At 39.5% G+C, this 24,250-nt stretch overlaps 1 protein-coding gene across 1 annotated transcript in view; it reads left to right on the top strand.

Moving 5' to 3' along the window:
• Positions 1–24,119, top strand: part of LOC146476906 (uncharacterized) — a 62,088-nt gene extending 37,969 nt beyond the window's left edge. The window contains exons 25-51 of the mRNA XM_085114019.1: positions 346–542; positions 919–1,092; positions 1,431–1,547; positions 2,086–2,299; positions 3,068–3,273; positions 3,858–4,036; positions 4,631–4,769; positions 5,887–5,992; positions 6,377–6,505; positions 7,266–7,454; positions 7,762–8,117; positions 8,633–8,763; positions 9,320–9,473; positions 9,853–10,241; positions 10,591–10,770; positions 11,848–12,007; positions 13,252–13,404; positions 14,582–14,733; positions 15,202–15,378; positions 16,235–16,456; positions 17,155–17,353; positions 19,166–19,323; positions 19,972–20,138; positions 20,726–20,830; positions 21,692–21,732; positions 22,191–22,425; positions 23,298–24,119. Coding sequence (XP_084970145.1) covers positions 346–542; positions 919–1,092; positions 1,431–1,547; positions 2,086–2,299; positions 3,068–3,273; positions 3,858–4,036; positions 4,631–4,769; positions 5,887–5,992; positions 6,377–6,505; positions 7,266–7,454; positions 7,762–8,117; positions 8,633–8,763; positions 9,320–9,473; positions 9,853–10,241; positions 10,591–10,770; positions 11,848–12,007; positions 13,252–13,404; positions 14,582–14,733; positions 15,202–15,378; positions 16,235–16,456; positions 17,155–17,353; positions 19,166–19,323; positions 19,972–20,138; positions 20,726–20,830; positions 21,692–21,732; positions 22,191–22,425; positions 23,298–23,467 — 4,799 coding nt within the window. The 3' untranslated portion in view covers positions 23,468–24,119. The remainder of the gene's footprint in view (positions 1–345; positions 543–918; positions 1,093–1,430; positions 1,548–2,085; positions 2,300–3,067; positions 3,274–3,857; positions 4,037–4,630; positions 4,770–5,886; positions 5,993–6,376; positions 6,506–7,265; positions 7,455–7,761; positions 8,118–8,632; positions 8,764–9,319; positions 9,474–9,852; positions 10,242–10,590; positions 10,771–11,847; positions 12,008–13,251; positions 13,405–14,581; positions 14,734–15,201; positions 15,379–16,234; positions 16,457–17,154; positions 17,354–19,165; positions 19,324–19,971; positions 20,139–20,725; positions 20,831–21,691; positions 21,733–22,190; positions 22,426–23,297) is intronic.
• Positions 24,120–24,250: the final 131 nt, after the last annotated feature.

The following is a 24,250-nucleotide window of genomic DNA, read 5'->3' as shown; positions in this document are numbered from 1 at the left end:
GCCTACAAAGTCGTACTGTTCACTTCCTCCAAACTGTCACCAAGAGTTGAGTGCTGCGAAAATGTTCTTTAAGTGTGATTTTTTTACTTATTTAAAAAGAGATAGTGACAATAAACAACACATGAAGAAAACATAATATTGCAGTCATTTACAATGACACAGTTTTATTAAACAGACTACAGTACAATGATGGATCGTTTTTATAATAAGGGTTCTTTTGGGCCATTTCGGATCTCAATTGTCCATAAATGAGAGCAGAATGACACGTTCTTGCTTTGAAGAGTGTTATATTACCTCGTATTTCTTAATGCAGACTAAACCCCTGATGTTATGTCTCTGTTGCAGTGGTGGATAAAATAATTGACGATATCCGAACCGCTCTCAATGAACACAGAGCCGCCGCATCACAAGCCTTGATAGACTCAAACGACGCTTTACAGATAGCAAGAGGAAGGGACTTCACTCCAAATTTATCCAACATTTCCGAGTACACACAAATGATTGAGAATGTGTCTGTTAACACAGAAGAGACGCTGAGACGAGTAAGATGTTTCTTTCTTCACTGAGTTCACCCCAACTGCACGTGAAAGGAGACGACATATATATAAGGAGTTGAGAGTTATAGTGAGCCGTTTTAATTTCTTTGGAGGTTAAAGTATCTAATGTTGAGTTTTGCGTAGCATTAAAAAGAATACTGCGAAATCAAGCCCACCAATACGGCCCACATCGGTTGAAAGTCATCAGGGGTTATTTAGATTCATCTTTTACGAATTGAAAAATATAGTACTCTCAAAGCAATTCAGCCCTTAAAACAGTTACCCTATGATATTTCTACTTAATACAACCCGGTTATTATAGAGTTTTGTTTTGAAAGTTATAAGTTTCCCTGCTTACAGGACAACTTGTACCATTTTACAGGTATATTCTCAGCTATTTCTTGGGCGGGAGCTTAAATTATCAGTCAGGATAAAGGAGAACAATTTTACCAAGATTCAAGAATCCTGGAATCAGACACATGCGCAGTTCATGGAGACAGTGGAAAAGGTCTATAACCAGTCACGGGAGATACAGGCAATACTGATGGAGACCAGGGTAGGCATTAGTTTGAATCTAAAACAAGCGGATTATAACCATTCGGTCATTCCTCCTGTCGAAGCCACTCTGGCAAACAAGCAGTTCAATTGCAGTTCGATTGCCAATAATTCATCACGAAGTAAAGCTGAACAAGTGTCTAGTAAACTGGTTGAGAAAACGTTTGAGACTTTTGAAATTATCTAGCCATAGTCTCTCTCGTCTAAAATGTGTCATGTGAATGGAAGATTGTGCCAAGAACATCAGAAGATACCATGAAATCTACAGACCTGTTAATGCATTTGATACATGTCTAAGCAAGTTACTGCGTTTTTATTACTATTTTTCATTTTTTGCAGAGTCTTTTAACGGACGAGTTACGGGCTTTGAATAGGACTCAGTCTTCGTTGTCAGACACGAATACGTCATTAATAAACACACAGACTGTGTTGAAAGAGGGCGCGTCCATACTTGAGGTGACTAAATCTTAGAATTGAAACAAATAACTCTTGTTACCCCATATTGTTCCAGAAGCACTACGTCGGGCTTTTCAAGCAATTTGCCAGTACCTATTTACGAAAAGACACTAACCATCGAAAGAAAGCAAACACTAGCAGGAAATCTAAGGAAAAATACATTGTTCAGTGTTGTACTAAAGAAACAGGGCCAAATGGGTCAAGAAGACTACAAACAGTCCTTTATTTTTCTTAGAGATAGTAAAGCGAGCGAGCACGTGAGTAAGCGTGAAAATTGCGCCTGGGAAATAAACATTGCCTCCCTCCCTCCCTAAGAAAAACAAGAGAAAATACTGCTCGTAGTCTAATGGTCGAGGCACTCAAGTGGCCTCGCCGACCAAAGTTTCTTTGTTGCTAGCTTGTTAGAGCATCCAACCGGTTTACTGAAGGCCATGGGTTCGACTCTTATCGGAAACTTTATGATCGTGACAAACTGAATAAAATGCGCCTTTAAGGTTGCATAGCATTAACGTTTTATAGCATTATTTTCTTTCCACAGAAATACCACCACACAGTATTGGCCGTCAGCGGTGATCTGGAGATATCCATGCTAAGATACGAATTCGAACAAACCAAATTTGTTTTACGAGTTATGAAGGGCCGTAATTTGCCTGCCAGGGACTTACCCAGTCAGACCTCGGACCCGTACGTTAAAATATCAATTATCCCTGATTGGAACAACGAGGGATCTCAACAAACATCAACAATTTCCGGTATTAAACAAGTCCTTCATATTAATAGTAACCGGTAACAATAACGGTAACGCAAATGGTAATGGAAATGTAATGGTAAAATTAATCATTTCATGAAAAATACAACAGAAGGCTTACTTAGGGTCTCTTTACATGGAGGTAGGAAGATCCTAGAGGGCGGGTCATCCTAGCGTCATATGTTTTCTCTATTCAGTTTACATGCAGAAAGTTATACTTGGCCCTAGCGCTAGGATCTTCCTAGGGATAGGAACTTCCAAGCTGAGAGATAGGAGGATCCCAGGAGTAAGAAGATCCTAACACCATGTAAACTACTTTCGCTGGAAGATCCTAGTACTAGGGACAAAAAGAACAAATATGACGGCAGGCGGGCGCTCAGCTACTCAAGCCCGACAGTTATTCTTCTTTTCCTTCTCCACTTGGTAACCATTTCGGCCGAAATTTCTGCATGTAAAGCAAACGAAAAGTTTTGAAGAAAATGACAGATCTACTATACTAGTTTTAAAAGTATTTCCCTCGTAATCAGAAAATTTCGCTTGTAATCAGCAAAACAATGAACTTGTAAGCGGTTAGATTCAATCTAAAACGGCTTGGAATTGCCAAATGCATTCAAGTAGGATTTGAAAGCGTAGCATTCGTGTTCACTTGTCATGGGATTTTTAGAGCACACAATTGCAAAAGCAAGTGACAATTACCGGTGCCTTGTTTGATCATGTTCACGTAATATCGCAAGTAATATGGAATCGCAATTAGCTACTTTCTTTTCCACAGGCAACGTGAATCCCGAGTTCAACTTTCAACTTTTTCGCTTTACGATTTCAATGGAGCAGCTGAATCACACCAAAGTGAGGCTGGCCGTGTATGACCATGATCCTGACGATGAGGACAATTTCCTGGGCGTGGTGTTTATTGATTTGTCCAAAGTTGGAGACTTCATTAATAATGTTATCACAAACTGGTACCCACTGTTACCTCAGGTAAATGTTCTGAAAAAAAAAGGTCACGGCCAACCCAAACATTCCCCAGAGTAACCATCAGCTAAACGTAAGCACTCCAAAATAGCAATGAGGCATTAAAACAAAGAGACAGAAAAAAAAGAAGTAGAAGTGGAACAACTATCCAGACGAAGGTTGATTCCTTTCACTGTTCATCATTATCATCATCATCATCATCATCATCATCATCATTATTATTATAAAGAAACGAGCCTTTAGCATTCTCTTCTAATTGAAGTATGCTTTCACATTTGTAACGAATTTATTCTGTGATTAAAGTCGATCTCCAGGAATAACTTGTACTTGAAGAGTTTAACACAAGATTCCTGTGTTGAATGAGTTGGACGACTGACACAGTCACAATCTTTCAAATTCTATTTTGCTTTTTGTCAGGAAATATAAAATCGCACAACTAAAATTTTAACGCACATAACTAACACAACGACCCTATCGTTTAGCCAAAGACCACCTGTAAAACGCAGCTAAGCGTTCAAGAAATCCCTTGTTCTTCTGGATCATCACAAGAATAAAATGGACACGACAACCAAATTTTTCTTCCTTTGCAGGACCTCTCCCAACTAAACAGCGGAGATTTCGTAGCGTCCAGTGGTCTGACAGATGTATCAAACTTGTTGGATGTGGAAATTGGCAAGATTAAACAGAACCTTGGAAGTGCTGCGGTTAACTTACTGCGAGCTCAGAATCATGCGTCATACCTAGACGCACTCGCTCAACAAATGCAATTGTAAGTTTAATATACTGTGCAGTAGATGAATGAGTTTAGTTCCAAATAAACGAAGCATTTTAGCAGTGTAACGGTCATGAAGCCTGATAATTTATTTCATAACATGACCTGACCGGATAAATTATAGAATAGGATACTTTCTAGAACGCGCCCCAATCGAGAATACGTTTTTCTAACCTCCTCCTCGAGCGAAAAATGCTCGATGAGATAAATTGATGTTACGACCAAGGGTGGCAATTCCAATTCCAATTCTGACCAGGAAGTTGAGTACTCTGGAGAAAGCTCCAAGTCTCCGCTGGGACTGAGTCGAATCCTTATTGATCCGTTCCCGGCACCCACGTCCAATGTTGTAAGCATACGTTAGGGGATTAGCTCTAAAGAAACTGGGGTGTTCATCGGTGGGCCTTTGTCAGAGCAAATCTCGAAGGGGTAACGCTCGAACGTCAGTTCTCGAGTCTCACTATGGTGGGAAAATTAACTTATCAAACACAGATGATAAATCCAAATGTTTGTTTTAAGCATTGAACTATTAGCTTTATACGAAATTGGAATATCTTTGTCTTACTGATAGATATTTCGATTTATTTGCATCAGGACGTTTAATCGCAGTCGCTCTCATGGCGCCCTAGCGATGTTGGCCATCGACAGATATTTTGAAATACAAAAAATGGTTAACAAGTCCCTGGACCTTGCAGAAAAGGCGAACAGAACAGTTAACAACATCACTAACATGGTAGGTGAAAAAGTTGCCTGGATATCTCGTGAGATAATATTGAACGCCTTAATCTTTGTGGATTTCGTGAGAAATACGTAAAATTTAGTGAAAGATTTCGGGCCGAATTATAGTCTAACATTCCTTTTGGACTGTTCTTGACAACTAGAACATGAAAGAGATGCTTAATTGGATATCTTTATTACGAGGAATGTTTTTTTAATATCTCTGGTACTTCACCAACAAATGGTTTGTTCGCTGTGACAAAGGGAATAACGTTCGGTTGACATTTTCTGCGTAACCGATTGCCCCACTTTTGTGAGGGGAAAGAGGGGATATCGTTACGAAAAGTTGTTTATAAGCAATGTTTTGGTTTTTTCTTCTGTTAAGGTGGCTAAACAAGAACACACCTGTTGTGGTAACACCAGCAAATTATTTCCCTAACTTTACTTGTCCTTGCTTGCTGCTTTGCATCACTGAATAGTTGACAAATGCCGTAATAAAGCTTGTAATTTTAGTGCAAGAGTGTTTTCCCACACATTTATTATTTCACCTCCCGCCTGCATGCGAATAACCTGTCTGACCAGTTTATTCTGAGTTTAATTAAGAGGTTAATTCTCTTCAGGAACCCCTTTTATCCCACGATGAGTTATTCTGGGGATAAGGAATCGTGGATTAACTGCTAATCGGGGCTTAATTTAATCGGCTTTCCAGGAATCGTGACTTCCCATCTGTCTTAACTACTTGACATCAGATAAACGATGCTCTCCTAAGAAAACGTCTCTTTACCCAAAAAGATGTACTTTGTCGAATAAATTCAGACAATGATGATGGATCAGAGCATTACCTCTGTAGTGTATGTCATAGTGCCAGGTGAACCCATGAAATTGGCGTTAGCCCCAGCAATGAAATAGGAGACCTCACAAGGCAAAGAAAAAATCTTTAACCTCGGAGGGGATTGAAACGCAGATCTTATCGTCCGTTGCTCTATCGACTGAGCTAAAAGGCCAGATTCATTCCTTTTATTTCAGACAATGGTTCCGGGGCCGGCTGGGTTAAGATAAGATGAAATTTAACACGCAAGTACATAAATCTTTGTAAATGAATTGATTATTGCTTTTAAACTCATCCTCGACAGCTCAGTGTAGTTTCGTTATCTGACCTAAAACGGAGGGCAGATATGGTCTGGCAAAGTTTCCACGAACTTTACAACGTTAGTCTAAGAAGAAACGTCTCTGCATACAGTAAGTACCTGAACAAAAATAGTCAGTATTTTTACAAGAGTAGGTGATTTATAAGCGACGAGTTTTTTACTACCTTCTAATCCTCACTTATTGCACATTTTTCGCCAATATATAGACACACAATGTCTAAAAGAAGCTATTTATATTAGAGGAAAAAAAAACCCTGAAACAGTGCCCAATTAAGCTAGTCCCAATTGCTTTCGTTTGTCCCAAAGAGTTGGAACAAGTCGAACTCCAAAATCATAGCGACAATAGCAACTCAAGTTGAGTCGATGATAATTGCACGATTTTTTTAACCAGTTACAAAAAGCATTTTATTTTTTGGCGCATTTATAACTTTGAAGTTAAGAAACACGATAAATAGAATCTTACTCTGGTTTTCAGGTTTAGAAAAGTTTATTTATGAGGCGAATGCAACGTTCCTGGATTCTCTCTCCGTGTGGAATGAAGTCTATGAAAACTTTCCCATTATTCGGAACAAGACCGTTAGATACCAGGCCGCTGCTAGTAAAGGTACGTTCAACGGCGTAACGTCCCAGATGTCACGGGCGTTCTAAATTAATCACATCATTTTAAGCTCATGTTAGGTACATCTTAAGAATATATTTCTTAAAATCGCGATAGACCAAAAACCCAACTCAATTATTGAGAGTAACCTGCGATCGGGTGCTATTTTAGTAGCGCTCTTATTTTCCTGTCATTTGGTCGTTCGTTTCGTTGGTTTATCAAGCAAAACGAAAATAGACTCTCTGCAAAAATAGCTGACATTTTAATATTTTTTTTCTTGCATTCAAATTATCTCCAGTAGCCTCGTTCGAGGAAAAATATTCTTTTGATTTTTGAACTCAAGAACGAGATTTAGTTAGGCTTATATTAAAATCATATGGTCTACAGAGCCTGATAGCTTCAGGTTTCATTTTCCTATATGGCTCATATATGAAGTCGGCCTTCGAAATGTTTCTTAAGTTGTTGTACACAGGACCACAGAACTTTTGCAAATGCCACCGTAGGTGCGTTATCAGGTTAAAGTGATTGAAGGCAAGGCGATTGTGACTCTAAGACCTACGCTGCCAACAGTCGATAAATCTCAATATGTGATAAACTGCAACATCCTCACTTACTAACAGAGAAATGGGAAAAAGATTGTGACAAAGGGTGTTTATATCATTTTGTGTGGACTGTTTGCTAGTCTTTACAGGATGGTTATCTGTCTATTAGCTGATGATCGATACTATTCTCCTCTGATTCCGTCTCGTGATATCTGTTATTTTAGCGCCCGATGTGGTACTCTATCTGGTGGAGGCGGAAGGTGAAGTGACAAACACGAGCATACTACTGGCTGAAATAGAAGCACACCTCAGTCTGATGGAACGCGACGTTCTTGCACTACTAGAAAAAGCGGCTTTCATCCGAAACACGTCTAGTGATGGAATAACACTGATGAATGACGCCTTTTCTAATGGTGAGTAGCTACCTTATGGGCTCATTTCGCAAAGTGACAACTTCAGTACGGGTTTAATGACGTATAATGCGAAGGGGTCCTGAAATGTTCTACTGTAAGGTATGTAAGTTAAAGACGAAAGCCTCATTCTTTGCCCTTACATTGTACATGCGACACTACTCCTCATTGTCTTTCACAATCCACACTTATAAATGCTGGAGAATAACCTAGTAATGGCCGCTCGGTTGCTAGCAACACTTCTAGTTGTTCAAGGGGATAGGGCATCTCCCAATTGTGTGTTAATATTGCAAGCTATGATCCATTCCAGTACAAAACATCACCGCCCGGCTGACACCAAACCCAGCTGAGCCTCCAGCGAATGCCACAGTACGGGAGGCTAAAGCAGTTATGGAAACACTTCCGCCGATTCGAAATCAGCTAGAGATCCACATTGATAACACGTCAAGCAAACTCAACCGGATCAGAAACTTGGTTGCCTCAATTCCTCTTGCTCTTCATCTCGTGAATGATAGCTTTATTACGGTCACTCCATCGAAACGCACGATCGAAGATCCCTTCACAAACGAGATTTCCCTCGATATAAAGACCAACAGCAGCGATGGAATGTTGCTCTACATGGTGGAAGACCAAAATAATTTGACTCTTGGACGCTCTGGTGAAGTGGTGAGCGCTTTGATATTATTGTTTTAAATCTTTCAAGGAAATAAACGAATTTTCAACAGCTTCATTTCACAGCTTGTAGACAGGAAAATTTCTTCAGGAACCGCCTTTCAGCGACTGCTGATTAGTGATATTTTAGCTTGTTGGCATAGAACTTGAGTGGTTGGGACACACGCCCATGAGTCACTGTAAGTTAGGAAAGAGTTGCGCAATCTTTGGTTCTTCTTGACAACATCATCATTAAACAGTGATGATTTTTTTTTTTTATAATTTTGTTTTTCTTTTTGACAATAAATATTACTCAGTAAGATATTCTCAGGTGCCTGAATTTTGGGTCAGCGAGTACCTTGCAAAACCCAAAACGCCAGTTATGCTAGTATCTTTGTCATCCACCAAATGACTATAATAGTTTTAGGAATTTTAAATGCTCACAGCTAAAATAGTCTCTTGGCTAACAAGACCTGTGTGAACACTTGGAAAAATTAATTTTACAGATATTTCGTTTTTCCCTCGTTTAGTCCAATACCCTTGGCCTGTATATATCTAACAGCACTATTCACGCGGTTTTTAACCTCGGACATGGACCAATCGCGGCACATAATCCCCTGGAACTCAAGAATGACACTTGGTACAACGTCTACTTCACCAGGTGAGAGTAAATACCAAAGATGTGTCCACGAGGCTTGATAACAAGCCGTTGTGTCCAGATACCAATATCTGTCCCTTGTTTTACGTTAAGGAAAAAGTCATAACTACAACATCTGATTATAAACAAACTCTGTTAAAACAGTTTCACGGTGCGGAAGCTCAAAGCTACCCTGATTAAAAAAGGCGAATCACAATCCATAAGTCAAGCATGGAGAAAACCTAAATCCAGATCCTAACAAGAAATGACAATGCAGAAACATGTTCACCCAACGGTTGCTTTCAATCCGATGGATATCTGTTTCGATGGTCTTAATCGCTTCAGAAGTTGGAATTTAGTCGTAAATAAAATCTGCAGTGTTCTTGTGTCATCTCAAAATTTCGTAACACTGGAACATTACGGCCATTATACATGTTAGAATGGAAGGGAAAGGCATAAATGTCTTTAAAAGGGCACAAAAGGATCTTGAAAAACAGGAAGACATTTTAAGTATTTTGTTTAAATGTTCTTGTTGGGTGCCCCTGATTTAACATTAAAGGGTATTTTCTTTGCCAAGCAGATTTGAGGCCGAGGCTTTCTTAACAGTGAGTGCAGGCATTAATGACAGAGAAACAGTGACGGTAAATGGCTCCTCAGCCGGTGGTGGAATCAACATGCTCCAGCTTACAAACCAAAGTGTGATTTATCTGGGTGGATTACCTAATGACCCAACGGTAATTTCCAACACATACAAGTACTTTCCTACTCCGTTGACGACTATAATATATGTGGAGTATTATTTGATTAAGCGAGTAATATTTTTTCTCTTTTGATTGAGGATTTGAGTTGACTATTGGCCAACACTTTGTGCAAAACTTCCATCCTGAACACTAATGTCGTGATATTTAAATACTTAAATGAAAAGATAATCAACCCGTCTTTCTCGGCAAAGGTAACTTTACTCGAAAGAAATATAGGAACCGGGAGAAGTGAATTGTTAGAAAGAAGTGAAAAAAACAGCATATTAAGTAATACTTGAAATAGAAAGTCCGTACCTTGTTAAGCAAAGTATTCTCTGATTGGCTCTGAGAGAAATCTAACTTTTTTCCACAGGAATCTCGAGAGCACGAGTACTTCAACGGAATTATTGATAATCTAGTTATAGATAATACCCGATACAATCTCTGGAATCCTAAACAAGTTCATGGTAATAGCAGACTTTACGCCGCATCCCGGTACCAAAGAGTGTTTTATCCTGCTAACGGAAAGGCTTCTAGTTTCCATGGAAACGGCTATATCCAACATGTACCAGGTCCGTTCAATAGTAGCTTGGGTTACGCTGCAGTTGAGGTGGACTTTAGGACACTGCAACAGAATGGAATCATTATAGCTGTTTCAAACGAGCAACAGAGATATCACTTTGTCGTTTATCTTCACAACGGACAAGTAAAATTCTACTTTAAACCGGATCAAAATGATGCCATCACGCTACCAAGTACCAGGTAAAGTAGTTTAGCTCCTGTAAAGATAATGAATATAATGGAATAAATATTAAATAAATAACCTCAACAGTATCTGTTCCATTTTTTATTCTGGTGAATTTTTTTCCTTAAAGGTGTTTTTTTTGTGTGTTGCACTGGTGAGATGTACAAAAGAGAAAACATTTAGTTCTCATTATAGCACATAGCACACCTTACTGGAGCCACAATATGTACGGATTAAATACAATGATGATGATGATGATGATGATGATCTCATATTGGATTTAGCTCTCTATACTACTACTCTAATTGATTGATCGGTTAATTACTTAATTAGTTTTGTAACTATTTCCACTTCATAAATTCCCAGCTCTTCGTATGCAAATGGTCAATGGTATCGTGTTCGTGCCGTGCGTACGCCGATGAACGCTACGCTGTCTGTGAAGCCATCGGCCTCAGTGGAGCCAGCGGACACTCGATTTGTTGACACTGGTATGACTGTGATTGGCAGTGATCATGTGATCACCTTTGGAGCCTTAAATCGAAGCAGGTTTGAAATTAACACTTCAAATTATAACGGGAATTATTTTCGTGGTAGAAGCTGCCTTCTATTTGTCCTTTTTCCATGCTTAATTATTTTCAAAACGATATGTTGACAGTGGTTTACCAATAAAACCTTTTCACTCCAGTTAATATACAAAATTTTAGCTGAGATGTAACAATTTGAATTAATAAGAAACAACCAAAGGATCTCAGCCATTATACCATGACCGAGATATAGCTACCATTAAGTAATCTTCTGATTGTTCCTGTGAAATTATTCAGGGAGATCTATCAATATTTCCTAGTTGTTTTTAATTAAAAAATTATTCCACTCGCACTTGTTGGATATGGGATGATTACAGCCAATCAGGCGTCTATCTACCATAATCAGGCTCCTGCTCATACCCAATGCCTGCTCTGGAACAATTGTTAAATAGACATTCCCTCTTTCCATGCCAAGACAAAAGCAGTTTATTCTTTACTTCTTTAATACCTGGTTTTTATATTCAGCAACAGAGTCGCGTAATGTGCACGATCATGAATGAATGAATTTCTTTTATACCGCACATATCACCAAGTCTCATGGCGGTTTACAATTCTATGGGGTGAGATCGGACTTCAGCATGTGAAGGCGCCCTTGGCAGCCGCTATCGGTCCATATTAGATCTCACCCACCCACCCACTTAACCCAAGCATGAGTGTGAAAGATAGAAGGCCAGACCACAACACCGGGAACTACGCCCCTACTCTTGCGAACAGTGTGTGGGTTCTTTAACGTCCCACAAAGAATCATGGACAAGGGTTGTGAGACGGGACCTACGATTTGTCGTCCTTATCCGAGAAGACCAGAAAGTCTAACCATTTGCAGATGTCAATTACAAAGGCAGCACTTTTCTCCTCAATTAATTTAAAGACCCTGAGTGTTGGTCCGGCCGGGGTTTGAACCCACGACCTCCCGCACGGGAGCCCGATGCTCTACCAACTGAGCCAACCGGTCGGCGAGACACACTAAGTGACACACTTAGATTTTCTGCTTTATGCCAGTAAGACGCCATAAAGCATTTACTACTATCTTGGTTTTCAGTGTAACGTCCTTTGAAGTGACCGAGGCGTTTTCTGGTGACATGAACAATTTAATGCTCTCTGGTGCCACAGCTGGAGTTTTTGTACCGCGAAACTTCAATGATCCGTTGCTGATGATTGGCAAACGAGGAGTATCTTTCAGTGGAGTTATTAGAGGACCGGTAAGAACAAACATGGTTTACACTAAAGACGGATAACTCTTCTAAAGAATGAACAGTTTTCATTTGAAAACAGAACGGTTATATTATAACCTCAGATGGATTTCATCCCTCATTTTAATCGTCTGTCTTGAGGAGTTCTCTGTTGGTGAATATAACCGACCCTTTTTCAATTTAACATGGATGGATCAGTCCGGTGTGAAAACGGCAAATACAAAATGTCAAGTGTGATGGAAGACTGGGGTAGGGCGAGCTAAAATAGTGCCTTGGACAAGATAATCTTAGTCAGGATGAAGCTATCTTGCAGAATCGTTCAATGTACGATAGTTTGAGGAAATTTTACAGAGCTGAATACGACTTGTGGGTCTTATCGTCAAGTGTCCGCCAGAAAATGTTTCAGTATTATAAAAGGTTGTTTTTGCGCAATTACAGCGTTATGGACAATTAATAATCTTAAAAGGTTTAAAGGGGTCTTTTCAGTATCCTCATCCATTACTTTCCTTGAAAACCTTCAGTTCAAGCTGGATTGCGTAATTGCATTGTAGACAACTGTGGGACAAGGTCGGACGTACTTCAATTCGCTAGCAAGACGGTTCCCTTACAAGATAATTTTTTCGTTTCTGGTAGTTCGCTCTACTAAAAGTATTATAAATGTACATGCGCAAAAATGGAAGCATATTTTTGTTTGGGAACATTTCACTGTAAACGCCAGTGCCCAGTTGTTCGAAAGACGATTAGTGGTAATCCCCGATTAAAAGTTAACCGAGGTTTTCATCTCGCTCCTTAAAAACGTTTTTAAAAGCTCATTTTTTTAGCTAAAGGTAAAAAACAGTCTGAGTTAAAACTGAAGGGCAAAAATCTGTTGGAAAAATGATTATTGATTGTTAATTAAAATCAATCAAACTTCACGTTAACCCAGGATTGGCTTAATCGGGTTTTGAACAGCTGTGCCCAGGTTCGGTTGGTTGCGTTTGTTTGCTGTCCCACTGCTGAGTTTTCCACAAGAAGGAAAAAAGTTTATGCCAAGTAAAAAGAGTTTCTAAGAGTATTCTTTCCTTCTATGAGGTAAATATAATTCCGTTTTTTTTCTTAACGAGTAGAGGGTAAGAATCTTTCCTTCCTTTTCTTATTTTGGTTTTCATATGAAACGTAAACACATGGAAGGTCATAGCTGCTCTTTAAATTAATCTAGAGGCAAACCTTGTCCAATGCAGTTAACTTTGCTTAGACCTGCTAATGACTTGCAGATTGAATATGGAACACGTTTCTATGGTTACCGAGAAGAAAATGGCGAGTGTTCATACGCAAGTGTTGATGTCGGTAGTGCGCAAGTGTCGTCACTGACATTTACCTTCAAGACCGAAGAGGAGAGTGGAGTACTTCTGTACAGTGGAAACGACGTAAGCAATTTATTACAGAAAAAGAACGCTTTAATCTCTCTACACTAAATGCCGTAAAATGGCCAACATTTCAATGTCTCCTACAATGCCAATCCGATGTCAGACAGAATCAAAGCACTCTGTGAGCGAACTCGTAAATTGAACAGGTGAATGAAATGATATCTCAGATTTGAATGAATTGAACAGGGGAATGAAATGTTATCTCAGATCACTTAACGAAAGACCCGGCGTTTTAACTATCAAGTCGCCAAATTTATTAGCAAAAGAAATGAAAAATTAACTAAAGCTACTGACCTAAAATGGCTCATAAATGTGTTAACCTGTTAACTTTGCACGGCTTTCGAGAAAAAGCAAACTATTTGACTCCTTTCGATCGGCTCTGTTCCCTGACTTCCGCTGGAATTCAACCGTTTTGTTTGCAAGGCGTTAAACTTCAAAACCGTCGATTTGTTGATCTCGGATTGACCTTTTGATATTCCTCGAAGTCAGTCTGAAGATAAATAAACCCATCTTCATTGACAAAAAGTCGAGTTCAACCGTATAAGTAAATCAGTTGTACTTCTGAGGTAGACTTTTTGACTTAGACGTGGTTACATGGCATGTCGGAGGATGCAACGTCGAAAGATAGTCGCTATGTACGTAACATTGAAAATGGCTGTAATAATTACCGTTTGGTGACATCAGTTTTTGCGATGTGCGATGCCTAAGGAACTAGTGTAACTACCAAAAAAGAGCTTGGAAGACATGCCTAAAGGAATAATAAAATTTGTCTTAATTTGACAGATTTGAACCCAAAGACCTAGCACGGGGGTCTCCTTACAAACGATTTGAGGAGAATTTTGTCTTCCCGCCAATTGGCTCTACCGTGTACGTGATCAGAGCATCTACAGAAAAATACAACAAACAAATTGAAAAACATCAAACTAACTGGAAAAAAGGAGACGCTCTGATCGTAGGAAATAGTTGTAAAAATGCTCGTGCCTCCCTAGCAACAACGTTTTAATATTGGCCTCGTTTCACGGAAGACAATTTAGGCAGAAAGTGGCCATTGTTGTATTGAATGAGATATGTTTGGCAGGATAATAAGCAGCAAAATGGCTAAGCCCAAGTCAATATCGAAAATCTTTTCTAACTACCTATCCAATTAAAGAATTGAATTACTTTTCTGCCTCTGCAGGGCACTCCTTCGTTTTATTTGGCATTACTGCATGGAGATTTAATGTTATGGTTGGGAGACACCAAATCTCCTCCGGCTTTTTCTTCATCGAATAACATGACTTTCTCTGACAGCTCGTGGCATGTAGTCCGCCTTACGTTATCAGGAAATGGGTATGTAGAAACGCCTGCACTATAAAAACTGTATAATGTGCAAACGTAAGATTATAATGATAATGTTTAAATTAATGGGACGACGTTATTTGAAGTGATAATTTTTTTAAGCTTGTATTTTATCCCTTTAATTCAGTTATTAACTGCAATGGTGAATAATAAACGATCATTATTATAAACAATGAGTGCCAAAAACAACAAATAAAAGTGATGCAAAACTGGGAATTTTTTCCAACGGGATCATAACTGGTCAAGTAATTTGAAATAAATAATTTTCTGCGTAATAGTCTGCCTTCTAAATTCCTTATATAGGTCTTGTAAGCAACAGGATCGTTAATAAACGTTTCCATGTAAGCGTCTAACTCCAATTTCAGCCCGAAACGGGTCTTGTCATATTGAAGGTTTAACAACAAAATGCCATTCTATAGGTTCCAAATGAATATGCTGATACCTTTTTCTTTTTTATAGATACTCGCTGGATGTCAACAACACTTTACTTCATTCTGGTACATTTGACTTTGTTGCATCACCGCTGGTTCTAACTAATCCGTTCTACATGGGTGGTGTCCCTCGTAACATGTCATCTCAGGTTGCTTATGCGCTCTGCTTCCAGGGAGGAATGAAGGACTTGCTCATCAATTCACGGTAAATTCAACAGAGAAAGTTTTACGCCAGGTTCCACAATAAACTCAGCTCTTATGTTTGCCTTTGTTGTATTGATTAAACATTTCTCGGTATTCCCAGGAACTTGTTTCACTGAAGTGATATTTTAATGTAGCTGCTTTGGATATATCTCTGGTCGATGCGAATATTGAACCTCAAAATTATGGTGAGGATGCACGCCCGATTCTCTAAATCCTGAAACTACTTGAGACAAAAATATGTTATTTTCCATACCTGATTTTAAGCCGGTGACTTAAATACATATCGCTTTACTATGAGGAATTGTTTTCTACATAAAAAATAGCCGCTGTAAGGAAAGTGGCGTCCTAGATATAAACATCGTAGTGTACTGGATGCTGGACTGGCCGCAGTTTATCATACTCGTCATCCACTTGTTATAACTGTGATTCTAAACGTAACTGTTTTTTCTTCTTTTCTTTTAAGTCATTTCTATTTAGTTCTGTTAGTTTAGGGTAATATTCGAACAAGAAGAATTGTCGTTTTATACAGTAAACTTTCTGGAAACTGGGTAATCTGTCCAAATTAACTTTAAAAAACAGAGGGATTGAACATCACCATGTACAGAGGCCTGTGGCATCTCCTTTAAATTCACTCATAATTTTACACCAGCTCACAGATAAATGTAGACAGACCCTCAACACAAAAAAGAGAGTCCCTTGCTGTTTCAACGATGACGTGGACACTTTAAAGTTCCTTGCTCCCCAGCTAACTTCAGCAGTGCATGCTCCCACTTCCATGCCATAGTTACCGACAACTCGTATTATCTTATGTATTCTTTTTTCCTTCCTTAATCTGATTTGGCCTGTCCTTCTCTCAGGTCTGTGAGCTTCTTTTCTGGTCACACACTGGGTGTATCAAAAGCTGGCGTCATTCCAGCGCGAGTACCTCCTGCAGTCCCTAAGACGTGCAGGGCCGCTCTTCAACCACCCACCTCGTCTAACAATGCAAGGACGGTACATTTCGGTCTTTTGGAGAGCAAAGGACAAAGTTACATTGGATTCAACTTGACTGACAACCGACGAGCCATCTTTAGTAACGGGTAAGTTAAAAAAACCCTCAATTTTCTGGGAGTTACTATCAACTCTTGCTTCATATTTGTTTTGAGAGTATCAACTGGTACATGATAGTCTGATAATCAATACGTCCGTTAATACAAAAGTGATTGTTACTGTCGGTTAATCACCGTCAATTTCCTATAGTTACAAAGCTCTCAAAGTAGCAATCCTTCAAAAGGAGCGATAAAATTTGACGGTTGTTAGAAACTCCTGAGAGCAGCCACCCTCCAAGAGTAACAACCTTAATAGTAATATATTTCTGTAACATAAAAAAAGTGGTGGAATAACAGGTAAACCCAATAACTTTGTTCCCAAGTGGGTTTAATTTTGTTATCTTGGCACATTGCTAACGGATAGAGAAAATTAGACCAGAGAGAAATAATCCAAACAATCTTAAGATGTTACTCGCTCGCTGTCACAGCCCAAACGTGGGGTAGTAATGTACCCCACACTTAGTCGATTTGCTTTTGCATGTACAGAGTTTTTCTTTTAATTTGTTATAAAACGAGCCAATTTTGCATGTTTTTCATGGATCCTAAACAGCGTAAATTTTTTAAAAAGGTCTTACTTCACTTTTAGATGTCCCTTATTTACTTAAAAGGTCTATACAATTTTGAATAATTCAGAACAAAGCACTTGTTTAAGAGTATTAATCATTATCTAATGTCTCCTTTTTTGTCAGTTTTGTTGTCGGTTTAGATTTCCGAGCTCTTTCAGATGACGGTCTGTTGTTATATGCCACCGATAACGAGACACACCCGACGCAGTTCTTTTCGCTGGAGCTCATGAGTGGTCTGTTAGTTTACAAGTTTGACTCGGGCAGAGGTCTAGTGTCTATAAGTACAACAAGCAAGTATTCTGGGAAAGGCCATTGGTACAGGGTAGGTATCTGTAACTTTATAGTTTATCTCTCCATATTTCACATGTAAAAGAAAGATAAATTACTGAGGGGATGTTTTGGTCTATGAACGGAACTTTGTCTATTTCCCGTTCAGCTTTTCTGTTTTCGACTACCGTGTAGTTTAAAAATTTTGCTGATTCTGATTTTTGCGGATTTTGCGGATTGACCTCGATTCGCAAAAATTAGTTCCCGCAGAAAAAAACCCCCCGCAAAATCGCAAAAATTAACTCCCTTCAGTCAAATTAAAACTCCGCTTTTAATATGTGCCACTGGGTGATATACATTGGACTAAAACGTTTAAGTTATCATGATTTTCCATTGGAAAAAGCAACCAGAGCTTAGATACATACGGTAGTCTGTATCGCAAACAAAACAATGTATAAAGCACAGAAAATGTCAAGTGTACAGCATTTCAGTATATTACATTGGCACGAATGGGGTCATCTGAAGAAACATCATTTGCTAGGGCGTCTGCGATGCCACATTTTTTCCATCCATTCACGTGATTGCTGGGTTTTTATGCATGTACTGATTACGATCGATCAGCCAACGAGAGGTAAGCTCACGCATAAGTAACTGGAAAGCCCATCTCAATGGCAATGTCACTGGTGTTTTGTGCAGCCTTTCAGTTCTTCTCAATTTCTCCAGCATACCATCCTTGAAATGTTTACAGGGACGATTAACTGATACATCAAGGGGTTGGTTAAACGCAGCCGTATTTGCTGGTACGACGACTTCTGTGATGTTATGCTTCTCTAGTAGGGCCCGCGATCATTATTATCGTGCCCCTAAAAGCTGTTCCACACTGTTAAGGTTTTTTTTCCACTTTAATACTCTGCTCCTTGAACGGAGAATCGCAAAAATTAGTCCCCAGCAGAAATTTTAGTCATCTCGAACCGCAAAAATTTGTTCCGGCAAACCACCAAAAATCGTCAATCCGCAAAATAAAACTCCCGCAAAATTTCCCTGCTACACGATAGGTGATAACTGACAATTGGTTAGTGTACTACGCGACGTTTCGAAGCAAGACATCAAATGAACTTAACAAGAGAATGTTCAATGATGACCTCAACTCGATAAACTAATTAAACGTTATGCAAAAACAACTCAACTACACACAAAAATAGATAAACGTTAGCCAGACCTCTGTTAAAAATCGATTCACACAAGTCCAACATAATGGCACTATGTTTTTTTTCTATTCCTACCTCAGAGGACTTCCTCGAATGAAATACAAATGTCCCTCAGTAATCGAGCTACAGTGGAAGCACACCCTCGGGACGCGAAAAAGGTGTCCGTGACTGGAGCTGGTCGCTTACGTGAATGGTTCTCGTAAGCGGCCACTAGAGGTGTAAGGGATAGATGGCCGCTTACGGGAGCTTTCCCAGCTAACGAAAAAACATTGGGAATGCACAAAAATACCCCCCACCAAATTAAATGATTTTTTTTGTTTTATTGCCTTATGCAATGCCGCGATAATGGCGATAACTGTAATTAACGCACTGTAAAATCTTGTGACGAACAGCGATGTGAGGTTGATTGACTAAAATAAGATTCAGAGGCTACTGGGACTTCCTTTCGGGTGTCCGCTTACGGGAGCTTAAAAACAAAGGAAAAGTCTAAATCGTAACCTCTGAAAATGTCCGCGGCCGCTTACGGGAATGTCCGTTTACGAGAAATACAGAGTTTGTATGGGAGTTCAAACGGGGTTTTGTGAAGGAGGTCGTAAGTAGAGCTGTCCGCTTACGAGAGTGTCCATTAAGAGAGCTTCCACTGTATTTTGTTTTATCAGGTTTACATTCTCCGGCATTTTCATTTTGGTGCCATATTGGTGAGTACGAGGGAATACAGTAATGGCAGACACGATCCACCAAGCAACTCCATGAACCTACGTAAGCTGTACATTGGTGGTATTCCAAATCATGTAGTTGCACCACATCTTACGAACAGGTATGTTGAGGTGACTGAATCAGATGTTATTCGAAGAGGGAAAGAAAATACAGGGCAATCCCTTTGCCTTGAGGCCGGGCTTGAAGTTAGGAAACATGTCATCAAATGGCTGTCAGTTAATACTGAATATAATATGTTCAGCACTTGTTTGACTTGACGTGGGTGAATTAAGCGGGTAATGATCTTATGGTCCGTTGCTTCGGAATGTTGTTTGATTGTTATCCCAGTCGTAAGTGAATGGCGGATCGATCCTGGGGCTTCGCTTTGTAGACGATTCTTCTGACTTGGTCTGACGCATATGGAGAACAGAGTTTGACCATCTCTCCAGTTCCACCTCACTGGTGGACGCCTCCAGCGCATGTCTAGAGAAAACGGACGTGAAAATTTACCACCGCCATCTCAACACTACTGATCCTATGCTTTGTATTTTGGTGATGACTAAAATTAAAAATAATAAAAACAAACATTCTTCACAACAAAGGCACAAGCCACAAGCAACACCAAGACTTACTGCGCATAAATGTCCAAATCCAAACCTGACACGTGTACGCTGCAGCTTTCGCCGTGTAACCTGGCCTTAACACCATTTCATTCGAGTACCAAAGCGTTGACATTGGATAGCAAAATGTCATTTTTTATTTGTTTCAGGTATCTTAGCTTTGTTGGGTGTATCCGTGATTTCAAAGAAGAGAATAACAAAGAGATGTTTGATTTAACCAAGCTGGACATGGTAGGACCTGATAAAAGTGGCGGATCATGCTACAGTGAGGCTCAGCCAGGGCTCGGTTTCAACGGCTCTTCGTGGGCAAGATTTGGTAAGCATCCACATTTTAAAATGTTAATTTGGTCACTATAGCCCAGCCTTGCTCTAGAAGCATTAATCTAATTCTGATTCACCATCCATAAACCAGCTTGGCTTTTTAAGCTCTATACCACGTTATAATGCATCCACTATCTAGAACTGTGTTTCGCTTACCGATGTCAACTGTTATCGAAAGGTATTGTTAGCTCCCTTCCCCCCCCCCCCCGTAACTTTAAAGAATTACTTCCTGTGCGTTGTTAAATTAGAAATACAGATTGACAGGCCTGCTCTGGAATCTCAGACCTTTTATGAATCTTGTAATGTAATCGTGTTAAGCCTGGTTCACACAGGGACATAACGACATACAGAAAACATCAGTTTTTTGTATAAAATGTCGTATAGCTAATGTCTGTTTCTACTTTCATCATGTTGTGTTGTTCAGACCTGGGGCATAAAACATTGGAATTTTTTGTGTCTGCGTAACCTTGCGCTTGTAGTTCAAACTGAGTTTGAAGTTCAACATAAGACCCCTTGTGAAATAATGTGTTATTGAGCGTGTATACAATTATTGACAAGGATAGTTCTCCTTTCCGTTTCTAGATAACTTCACTTTAGGTGCAAATTTTAGCGTCCAGTTGACATTACGCACCTCATCGCGAGACGGGATACTGTTTTTGATCATGGGTAACTCGACGAACGAATCAGGTGAGAGACTTGGTAAGAAACAATTCCTAGGAGTACTTAACATAGCCCGTACATAACCTGTCTAAGAGAAAAAAAAAGAAAGATGGGAATAATACATGCATGCATTGATACATACAAACAGACTTTATTTTCACTCGAATTTGAGAGTAGCTGAATAGCTAGTGTCTTCGAGTAGAATTACTGCGCTTTTTAATAACATACAGACTATGAACTTCAACCCAAACTAAAGATTTGCATGTTTTACTACAGTCAATCATAATAACGGGGACGACTAACTGACCGTACAAAATACAGAAACCGACAAAATGGATCGAAATCCGCCAATCACAGCGCACGAAGATGACCTTTTGACCTCGTTGACCCAAACGTTTTTGTTTTTAGAGGTCTATTGCAGTGATTGACGGCAATGAAAAGGGTAACGGTTGGTTGAATCTTGATCTTCAGAGTCTACATGTTATTGAAAGGCGCAGTAAAAGAAATACGGCATATACAAAATCAAACAAAACTTTTCGCTCACCCTGGCAACCCTGATTTAACAATAGTTGGGAACATGATGAGGCGTCTTCATCCCATGTATCAGTCAGTTTGATCTAGTTTCATCGCGTTAGGTTTCTCTGGTTTATTTTTTGTTTACCAGTTTTCCACATTGGTAAATTCCGTTTTCTGGTTGATCTGGTCGGCCAGGCCTGAAAATGGAAAGCGCCCCTACCTATAGCCTCGCTTAATGGTGATCCAAGGTTTTACAGGATCGAGAAGTTGTCCTGGACCCAGCTTTTTGAGCCCAGGGTTAAATTAATCGCCTTGACAACAGGTCTCAGTGAAAATTAAGACTTTGACTTAAGCTTCTCTTCTTTACTACAGGCAACAGAATGTATGTGAGTCTGGAGCAATCAAGTGGTCAGGTACTCAACGTTATGGAGTTCAGTTGATATACAAGTAATGTTACAGAAGGGATGCGTCAAACCAAAATGATGTCGTAAATTACGGGGGAAAGTGATATTTTTCCGTACGGATCGTTACTTGCTATTAACGGTCCGTATCTGTGGGACAGTATTGGACTTGGATGATTTTTATCAGGTGAAGCTGGAACATTTCTCACTCGACAACGACAGTCCTTGTGCTTTCATTTTTTGCATAAAAAGTAAAGATCCCAATTGTAAACTGCTCACATAGACTAAATCAGTCCCTAACAACTTGCCAATGGGTAAATGACGCTAAAACGACAAGGAATTCCAAAAAAATTGGGTTTCAAGAAAGGGTGAGGGAGTATAAAACTGAAACTCAAAGTTTCATAATCGTAATTATTTTTGCGTTGTTAAAATTTCCAGCAAATCCAATGTTTAATGTTCCTTGCTTTCAGCTTATTCTCACGTACAACACAACGAAAAACCAATCGCGAGTGTTATGGACAGAGCCAGGCCTTGAAAACAATAGCACGTCATCTTACCTGATGTGCCAAATGCAGTGGCACACGGTCAGAGTTATCAAACAGGGACCGAATGTCACTCTTGACCTGGATGAGCATCATGCTGTTAGTAGTCCTGTGCCACATGGCGCAAGCATGAAGGGAGAACTCTTTCTTGGCGGATACCCAGGTAAAATTTTTTATTTTTCAGTTGACTCGGTATATTTGGGCGGAAAATTGTTGGATAACTCCTCAGAATCTGAGAACTGATGCCAGCTTTGATTGTAAAACAACAGCAGTACAATGGAACATATTCCCTTCTACCAAGTCCCCCACAAAGGCCATTAATAGCCAATGCACACAGTTGCATTCAATCCCCAAAGTTCACGACAAGACAATTTTATCAATCATTTCTACAGATCTAACATGGTCAATAACAGGGCTGACAAACACATATAATAGCGTCCACTTCGCGCGAAATGCATATATGTGTAGGGATACTTTGGCTTGAAGTAATATGTCAAAAACGAGGGCGAGTGCTTTATCACGGGTTCCAAATACTGAGAAACAGATGAAAGCACGAGGCCGCAGGCCGAGTGCTTTCATCTGTTTCGAGGTATTTGGAACCCGTGATAAAGCACGAAGCCCGAGTTTTTGACATGTCTTCTCAAATGAAACAATAAGAAATTAATCTCATTAAAATGCAAATGTTTGATCTCAGATGAAAAACATGTTTCATCTCAGATGAAAACCTGGTGGTGTTTCATCTGGTGTTTCATTGGGGTATCAAGATTCATCCACCTGACCGAAATGGAGGTCATTTATTGGCTTTTGACTGCATGAATTATTAATGAGTTTGAGAATGTGTGTATCAAGAAACTTGATTCCCTCGGATATTCTCGAGTTTTACTTGAAAGGGGAGGAAATTAATTCACGCGAAGAGTTTTGACCACGAATTTCTGTTTAAACTTAGCAAATTCATTCAAACACCACAAGCCGACCAATTAGCAGAAAAGTTGTTCAGCTACAATGTATCTAAGACTGTATGATCATTGTTTGCAGCCAATCGTCTGGTAGGTCGCCATGCTGTTTCAGCAGGATTCAAAGGCTGCCTCAAGTCATTAAACTTGGATGGAAATTCACTCCACTTTGCACGCGCTGCAGACCTATCGGAGGTTTCCATGGCATGTCCACTGAGCAACAGCGAAAAAAATTCTGCAAACAGTGAATAACAACGACCGAGACAAAAGCATAGAAAATGAAAATTTTCACTACTTTTCAACTTTAGTGCTAGGTAACATAGTGGAACGTAAGAAATAAACAACCTTAATGACATAAAAAACAAAGCTTCCCATCGAAGGACTTCCCGAAAGGCAAGGAAATTAAGAATAAACTTTCCGTCTCGTATTTCTTTATCGTTCTATATTCATCAAATGTTGTCCACACAGAAATCCGGTGAAACCGTAATAAGTGTGTGCAGATAGAGCCACCCTTGATAAATCTTCACGATTTCAAAGAAGTCATTCAACTTTCACCCAATAAGTAAGGACCTTTTCCGCTGTCAATGGATTTTAAAGTTTTTATAAATTTCAAATAATTCCTGGTGACAGATATCCGAATCCGAAGTTGCAGTTACTTGATAGTCTTGTTTTAGAAACTGAGCCAATGATATCTCGGGACTATTTCTGAGTACTTGTACCATTTTACCCAAATTAATTACCTGGCAAAACTGTAATGCGTTCTTTGGATGCCCGGCCCAAGGATCACATCAGTGGCTCCGTTTTTGCAAACCAAGCAACCGCCCATGCCCTTTTTGTATTTTGAGTAAATTATTAATTAGCCATCTAATGCATGATCTTCACAATAGTCAAGTGCCTGAAAATATTCTAAATATGTTATAAAAAGTGACTCATACTCATAAATATCGGACTCGCATCAGCAACTAATGAAAATTTCCTTGTCCAGAATACCAGAACTGAAAAACTGCGAAAAATCTTTTTTAAGATCCGGTGTTC

The sequence above is a fragment of the Pavona decussata genome, unplaced genomic scaffold (genome assembly GCF_977016875.1).
Source record: "Pavona decussata unplaced genomic scaffold, jaPavDecu1.1 SCAFFOLD_72, whole genome shotgun sequence".
Classification (NCBI taxonomy): Eukaryota; Metazoa; Cnidaria; class Anthozoa; order Scleractinia; family Agariciidae; genus Pavona; species Pavona decussata.
This window is presented reverse-complemented; position numbering and strand designations above follow the sequence as displayed.